The sequence below is a fragment of the Antrostomus carolinensis genome, unplaced genomic scaffold (genome assembly GCF_000700745.2).
Source record: "Antrostomus carolinensis isolate BGI_N321 unplaced genomic scaffold, ASM70074v2 scaffold49598, whole genome shotgun sequence".
In the NCBI taxonomy this organism is placed as follows: domain Eukaryota; kingdom Metazoa; phylum Chordata; class Aves; order Caprimulgiformes; family Caprimulgidae; genus Antrostomus; species Antrostomus carolinensis.
Genome location: NW_010331817.1, coordinates 10,836 through 18,747, shown reverse-complemented (window position 1 = coordinate 18,747; position 7,912 = coordinate 10,836). Strand labels below are relative to the sequence as shown.

Below are 7,912 nucleotides of genomic sequence, written 5' to 3'. Positions count from 1 at the left end.
ATTTATCTTAACCTCTCTTCCAGTTCTGATATTTCCCTGAATGATACTTTTTTTTGCCCATGTGCAAATTGTGCTCAGTCTAATCTGTGGGGCAGTGGTGCGGGAAGGGCAGGAGTGGACTTGCAGACCAGCTTGGCTTTCCCTTCCCCTCCCTCCGAGCGGGTGAGTTGTGGATGCAGCGACACAGGGTGTCCTGGGTGGATCTGAAACGACTTCGTTGTCTAATGATAAGCAGTATCAATGTAGGCTCGTACCTATGTGTGGGGTTCTGTAAGTTAATAATCTTTTCTTTACTACTGTGGCTTTTTAGAGAATGTTTTTTATGTGAACATGCTTTTGAAGTATTTCAAAGCTAATATTGGACTTACTTTTGCTTTTGTCAGCCTTCTTCGGTAGTAATTACTGCCATAATGGCAGAGTGAAAGTCGTTTAATAGCTTCGTGTACAATTAAGAACTGCTCTGAAGTTCCTATGTTAACAATCTTATATGAATTTCTGAAGGATGTTTAACAAAGAATTATAAACTGAAGTGCAAACACAAAATAAGGCTGTGTGATGTTTTTGTGTTTTTGCACAGTGTGACGGTGCTTTCTCTGTCTTCCTTGGGTCATGATCCTTTTAAGCTGTTGCACTCTTCCCTTTTTACCTGTATAAAAAGATTTGTGATAAACCTCTTTCCATTGAGCCTTATGAGATTCCTTTTACATCATTGTTTTTATTGAAAACAGAACTGAGATGCAGATTTCTTTGGGGCTGCGAATGAATTAGCAGCAAAACAAAGAGCAGGACTTTAGATCAATCTGCAAAGTTGATTCTGGTGTCTTGTGTCTTTAACTTTCAATTCAGATGAAGCCGATGATCTTTAGAATAGGAAATACTCAGTCTAAACTTAGCTATTAATAATGTGACTTTCTTTTATTTTAAGGGAGTCCACAAGACGTCCCAGGTGACGGAGATGGTGAAATGAGTTCCAAAAGGTGCCGCACGGAGGAAACGGAAATCTGTGAGAAATGCTGTGCAGAATTCTTTGATCTCTCTGAATTCCTTGAGCATAAGAAAAATTGCACTAAAAATCCACCCGTTCTAATCATGAATGACAGTGAGGGAACAGTACCCCCAGAAAGTTTCTCTGAAGCTTCTCTTGGGAGCTTTCCAAGTGATCGAATGGAGAGCAGGACACGCAAGGACATTCAGGCAAAGGGCTGCACTGGTTCTATGGAAAAGAGAGAAGGAAAAATGGATGCTGAATCGGTAGGAGGAATGTACCTTAAAATAGAACCCCCCGTCACACCTGCAGCTCCTGGGCTAAGCTATCTACCAAAATCCAAAGTACCAAACACTAATGTGACTTTGCAGACGATACGCGGCACTAAAGTGGCTGTGAACCAGCGGACCTCTGACGCCATCTCTTCCTCAGCAGCCAGTTTTAATGCTATCCCCATGATCCTGGAGCAGCTCGTGTGTTTGCAGCAGCAGCAACTCCAGCAAATTCAGCTGACGGAGCAAATTCGCATTCAGATTGCCATGATGGCTCCCCATGCCCTGCATCCTTCTATAGCAGCTGCTACTGATCCACTAAAAGCTTTGGGCGCTCACATGTCTCAGCAGCTGTCGGCTGCTGTTGCTTTGATCGGACAAAAAGCTGGAAGCCAGAGCCTATCACTGGAATCCTTGAAGCAAGGAAAACTACCTCATTCTAACACTGGCATTGCAGCTGCCAGCTCGCTGGCTGCTGGGCTTTCCTCCTCCTTCCCCTTGAAGCCAGAGGCAAGCAGAAGCCTTCCTGGCTCCATTTCTCGGTTCCCAAATCCTTTGCTACCTCAATCCTCTAACTCCGTCATCTTCCAGAATCCGCTTTCGGCTGTTTCTTCTGTAATAGATTCCTCAAAGAAGGGGAAGGGAAAACCTCCCAATATTAGTGTGTCTGAAAGCAAACCAAATGCAGAAGAGCCGTTCTTCAAACACAAGTGTAAGTTCTGTGGCAAGGTCTTTGGCAATGACAGTGCCCTGCAGATTCACCTCCGTTCCCACACCGGTGAAAGACCCTACAAGTGTAACATTTGTGGTAACCGCTTTACAACCAAAGGAAACCTTAAAGTGCATTTTCAGCGTCACAAAGAAAAATACCCCCACATAAAGATGAATCCTTACCCGGTTCCTGAGCACCTGGACAATGTTCCCACTAGCACTGGAATCCCGTATGGGATGTCTGTGCCACTGGATGAGTCTAACTTAATAGTGGATAGCAAACCTCTCCTAACAACCCTACCTACCTCTGCAGCCACCAGTGCACCTCAGACCATCTCCAGCCTAGCAGGCATCAAGGAGTCTCTGCCTGGTACGTTCTCAAGTGACCTGCAGCCAAGGCCTTCTCCAGAAAGCGAGGGTGGCTCTTCCTCATCAGGGGCAGTCGGTCATGAATCGGGAACAGAGCAGAGCTTGAGTTCACCACAAGCTACCTGCAGTGTGAGCATCTTCCATGTAAGTGGGTCAAACGAGCAAGGCTCAGAAACATCAAAGCTTCAGCAACTGGTTGAAAATATTGACAAATCCACTGCTGACCCCAACGAGTGCCTGATCTGTCACAGAGTGCTGAGCTGCCAGAGTTCACTCAAAATGCATTATCGTACTCACACTGGAGAGAGGCCATTCAAGTGTAAAATCTGTGGCCGGGCCTTCTCCACTAAAGGGAACCTTAAAACTCATTATGGTGTCCACCGGGCCAATACTCCTTTGAAGATGCAACATTCGTGTCCTATTTGCCAGAAGAAGTTTACAAATGCAGTTGTGTTGCAGCAGCATATCCGCATGCACATGGGGGGACAAATACCCAATACACCAATGCCGGAAAACACCTGTGACAATACTGATGTAGATACTACTGTGACTGAGAAGAACGGAGACATCAGTCGCCCAGATGAGACCGTGGAAAGCATAGAGATGGAAGAGGACCTGGACTCTCAGGATGGCCCTAGGAGTTCTTCAAAACCTCCTACTCCATACGATGCACAATCAGAATCGCCAGCGACGGCAGCCACCTTCTCTGGTATTGCAGCACTGGAGAATCAAATGAAGATTGTCAACTCTGCTTTGAACTTGCAGCGGCAAAGCAGCTTGAAGTCTAGTGACAACGGCTCAGCAGAAAGTGATGGCATGACAAATGATTCTTCTTCTGTGGCAGGAGATGCAGATTACCAGAATGGCAGGAGTCCTGCTGCCTCTGAGTCAGCATCACTCCAGGCTCTGTCCCCAGCCAACAGCCAAGCTGAGAGCATAAGGTCAAAGTCACCTAGCTTCAACAATCAAGAAGATACAGGCATGGGAAATAAATCTGAGGGTCCTGAGAACACTTCTGCAGAAATGGAAGGGGTTGTCGGTGCTCTGGATTTAACTTACGGCAATATTGGTCGAAAGGTCATTAAAGAAGAACCTGGGTTACACTTTGCAAATGGAGAATATGGTGAGTAACGTGAAATGCTGGCAGTAACTTGGGGTGGAGTAGTAGGACTTGGGGAAATCCATCTCTAGAAGGATCAACAGGAGTCAAAACATCCTCATCTTTCCCCTCTTCCTTCCCCTCTATTAGGATAGGGGTACGTGCCCTGAAAAGGTTTCCTGATTCAGTCACGCTCAAAATCCAGCAAAAGCCAAAGACTTAAGTGCTGCAAGGGGGAGTAAAGTGCTGCAAGGGGGGGGGAATGTAGCGGTCCTTAAAATAAATAGAGGCTGTGCACTTACTGTCCTTCATGGCCTCACCTGATACCTCCCTGTAGCTCTCTAAAGATACATGTTTGTGTTTCATGGAAAACTGTTTAACCCAAGAATGTGGCATTAAAACTCTGGAATCTTTTGTGGGGTTTTTGAGCTCTTTTGCATTGAGGCTATTGTTCAGTAAATTTGACTTGCAAGTGAAACTTTCTGACTCCTGGGCTCACCAAAAAATAGCAATGAACTGATTTATTTCAGAGCATCCTAGCAAGTGCAAGAGCAGCCCTACCACATGGCTTTAGAGGGCTTTGCAGGCATGCTCTTCAGGCACGCACTGCTCCAAAGGCAAGGCCTCTGGTATGTTAGCCAGATTTAAGCTTGGAAGCAGAAGGAGATCAGGATAAATGCTATCTTTGCTTTCTTTCCAGGTCGAAGTAGTGTTCCAGCTGCTTTTGTTAGAGCCCCACCAGCCCTCATAAAAATGGAGATACCCAGCGAGCGTCCCATTAGCACTAGCCATTTCATTGGCCCACCAGCTCTCTCCCCTGGTGTTGCCCCTCTCCTCGTGCCACGACCGAAATTCTGCCGTCCCGCCAAACAGCACATCTGCACTACGTGTGGGAAGAACTTCTCCTCTGCCAGTGCCCTTCAGATTCATGAACGGACCCATACTGGTGAAAAGCCATTTGCCTGCACCATCTGTGGGAGAGCCTTTACAACAAAAGGAAACCTGAAGGTAAGTCATCTCTTATGCTGTTATCTCCTTTGTCGGGGAAAGTCATAACAGAGAGGGAAAGCCTATTTCTAATTTGTCCTGCCTTTGGGGAAGACTTTATTTTTTAGTTCCTCAAATAGTTATCTTTGACTTTTGTCTCTCCTTCTTGAGTTTCTTCACACAACTTGCTAACCAGTGTACTGAGATCACCCGCAGAAGAAGTCTTTACTCCTGTCCTTGACTTTCCTTTTTGGATGATAGGGAGGGCTTAGCCCTTACTGAGCAGATTGCTTTGTTTTCATTTGGATGAAGTTGCATCAAGACATAAGCATTTCATAGACTGAATGCTACAAAATGATGCCTGTAGAATACATGTGTTACCCTGCACTGCTTGAAACAGTGTGCAGGATGAGGAGGGATAAAACTGAGAGGAGGGATAAAACTGCAAGGATAATCCTGAGATGGCACAAAGTACAATAAGTGTAAAAACACAGTCCCACAAGCACTTCAGCAGTAAACTCTAGAGCCATGACAGTGATGGGCAGTAGAATGACTGTATCTTACACATGCCAGGGAGACAACAAAGGGAAACATACGTGACTTTGAGCAACTGGGCTGCAAGCAAAGTAGAACTTAAGTATACCATAAAAAGAACTGCAGTATTAACGATGCTCTTTACTTTTTTCCCCCTCTGGAAGGTCCATGTAGGAACTCACATGTGGAATAACTCTGCCAGGCGGGGGAGAAGGCTTTCGATTGATAACCCCATGGCTCTGCTGGGGAATGATCCCAAGAAGGTATCTGAAATGTTTCCAAAGGATATAATGCCTCCTTCAGTGAGCATTGACCCCACAGTATGGAATCAGTATGCAGCGGTACTCAGCAATGGCATAACAATGAAGACTAACGAGATCTCGGTGATCCAGAGCGGTGGCTTACCTACCCTTCCAGTCACCATTGGGAGTGGTTCGGCAATAAATACTGCTACGGTCTCCAAAATAGATGGGACCCAGTCTGGGACTGGTTCTGATACAGAGAAAGCTAGTGGTGCTGCTGCAGACAACGTGCCAAAACACCAGTTCCCTCACTTCATGGAGGAGAACAAAATTGCTGTTAGTTAAAAACTCTAGTGAAGTTGACGTACAGAAAGAACAAATATATATATACACAAACATATATTTTTAAGAGATTCCACTTCAGCCTCCTATTTTCCTATTGACGTGCAAATGATTTTATGGTTGTCTTTGTAAGAGTTGCCCAGAGTACAATCATGATATATTGCTTTGCAAATAGTAAATAATAAAGAATAGGATTTCCTTCTATTTGGAAAGATGCGGGTCTTGCAAAGTAGTTCTTACGTGTGACTTTAATGTGTACAGCCTTACAGAAGTTTCTACAACTTGAAATTCCAAAGGTTAGAATATTTACCTCTTTGTTTAGAGAGAAATACTTGGGGGTTTTGAATATAGTGGAAACAACCTACTGTTGATGGAAAAGCTTCTATTTACTGATGAGAAATGAAAACTATTAATGCGGGTAAATATCCTGGAATGTCTGCCACCCTCTTAGAAATAGTTTTTTCTGTTTGGATTTTTGGCTCTGTGTGGTTTCTGAATGTACTTTTTACTATAATGGCTATAAAAACTACAAAAAATTTTTTAATTTTTTTTTTTTTTTTGCCTCAGAAGTTCTATGAAAAGAAAGTTGCTGTTTTTCTTTAATCACTGCTCCTAAGGAATTAATTCTCTGTATTGTTGACTGCTGCTTATTTAATACTACGACTAGGACAGTCCTTCAAGTATAGTGCCAAAACTCCTACTTCCAAAGATGTGCAGTTTTTCCTAGATGTTTTATTTCAATACCGAGAGCCCCAAACAAGCATGGGTGGGTATGTATATACTTTTTTTTTTTTTCTCCTCTCTTGAAAGGGAAGACTTGCCTTGGGAAGTCAGGTCTAAAAGCTCTGCAGGGAATCTCAGGTGACTGTTGCAATTAGGCATGGGAACTGGTTTCCTTAGCAAGAGATTTTTTTTTTTTTTTTTCCCCTCCCCATTTGGGTAATATAGGAGATCAGTCTGTGTAAACCTGTATTTAAATATGAAGTATTCATGCTTAGGTTAAATGTTTTGTGGGTTTTTGGATGGCGTTCCTACTCTGGTCATTAAGTTTCTTGGTGGTTTGTCAACTTGCATTCTACCAAAATGGTAATTAATGATCCATGTGTATTGTATGAAGGTTGCTGGGATAGTCATCTGGATTCTAAGTTATCTACCTCATTTTTTCCTTTTGTAGTTGTAGTGTCTATTTTTCTATTAATGACCACTGTAATGAACTGAGATTCAAGCAGATGCTTCCATGCACTATCTGAAACCAAAACCTGATGTATTAGTGGAAGCACCTGAAGAGTTACTGGACTGACCTTTCACTATTCCTCTTAACGTCTGCTGGAACTGTATATGTAATGGGATCTAAACCAGACTGGAAAGTGAGCATTTGGTATGGAAGGACTGAACGGTGGAAAGAAGTCTAGTTGTTGACTGCAGGAAATCTTCAAGTCCAGTCTCCATTGTGGAAGGCCCCAAAAATGCAGATTACCAAAAGTTTGTGTAATGTTGTTGCACCTGATTCTTGCTTATGATCTCTGTATGCCGAGTTGTGCCTTTCCTGCTGGACTTGTAAGTAAGAACATACCAGTACCTGTTTACACTGTAAAATGGATATTGTTACATAGACCATGCAAAAGGCATCCCAATTGTCAAGTTTTTGCATTGTGAATGTATGACTTCTAAGAACTCTGTAGTTTTGAGTATCTACTGATGCGTTTCTGTTGACATTTTGAGAATAAATTTTGGGATGGCTTTTTCCACACTTGGTGCTTAAATTTTTCTGGCAAAGCATTTGTCTCCTGAAGAGCAAGTTCAATAGGCAGCATGCTGTTCTCACTCCAGAGACTTTAAAAATCCACGATCTAGAGTTCTGCTTTAGTCTTTTACTTAAAATGGTGGAAACTAGGTAGCAGTGGAGGAGTCTCTAGATCAGTTTCTTGGGAACAGCTGGGGTTTGATAGAGGGATTGGTCCTTGCCAAGGATGTTGATCCCACACTAAACCAGAGTGGCGGTAATATGTGCAGTAATTCCTGTACTGTGATTCCCTTAGAAAGGGAAAGGAATACTAAGTTTGATATCAAATTGCCAGTGCCTAAAGATGCTGGCTGCGTAGAAAATGGTAACTTCTCTAAAGAGCAAAGGACACCAGAGTTCTGAAAATAGTCCTGATATAATGGAAAAGTGCTGAGATTTTTATATTAACAACCTAAAGTAGCAAATTTGTTTTGTGCTTGGGAGGTAGCAATGGAGGAGAATGGTGCAGAACCAGTGCTGCCTGATCACGGTGCCCCTTGCACAAGGCAGTGGGAATGGGGGGAAAAAAAAGAGTGGAAAGGAAACACTTGCTCTCTAGTCTCCACCACAAGCTCTGGAAGAATGAGA

At 43.4% G+C, this 7,912-nt stretch overlaps 1 protein-coding gene across 3 annotated transcripts; it reads left to right on the top strand.

The window, feature by feature from the left end:
* The first annotated feature begins 930 nt into the window (after nucleotides 1-930).
* SALL4 (spalt like transcription factor 4) lies at nucleotides 931-7,287 on the top strand. Of its 3 annotated transcripts, none has more exons than XM_029086304.1 (3): nucleotides 931-1,969; nucleotides 4,137-4,444; nucleotides 5,122-7,287. In XM_029086304.1, the coding sequence occupies exons 1-3, from the start codon at nucleotides 964-966 to the stop codon at nucleotides 5,542-5,544; spliced, it is 1,737 nt and encodes a 578-aa protein (XP_028942137.1). In that variant the 5' UTR covers nucleotides 931-963; the 3' UTR covers nucleotides 5,545-7,287. The 3 variants fall into 3 exon arrangements, with proteins under 3 accessions (XP_028942137.1, XP_010171607.1, XP_028942136.1); XM_010173305.1 differs by having other exon boundaries at nucleotides 931-3,376; XM_029086303.1 differs by having other exon boundaries at nucleotides 931-3,460.
* The last annotated feature ends 625 nt before the right edge of the window (nucleotides 7,288-7,912 follow it).

Coding starts and splice junctions, on each gene's coding strand:
- SALL4 (XM_029086303.1), top strand. CDS start 964: ATGAGTTCCAAAAGGTGCCGCACGGAGGAAACGGAAATCTGTGAGAAA. Junction 3,461..4,136: donor CTTTGCAAATGGAGAATATG/GTGAGTAACGTG, acceptor CTTTCTTTCCAG/GTCGAAGTAGTGTTCCAGCT. Junction 4,445..5,121: donor CAACAAAAGGAAACCTGAAG/GTAAGTCATCTC, acceptor CCCCTCTGGAAG/GTCCATGTAGGAACTCACAT.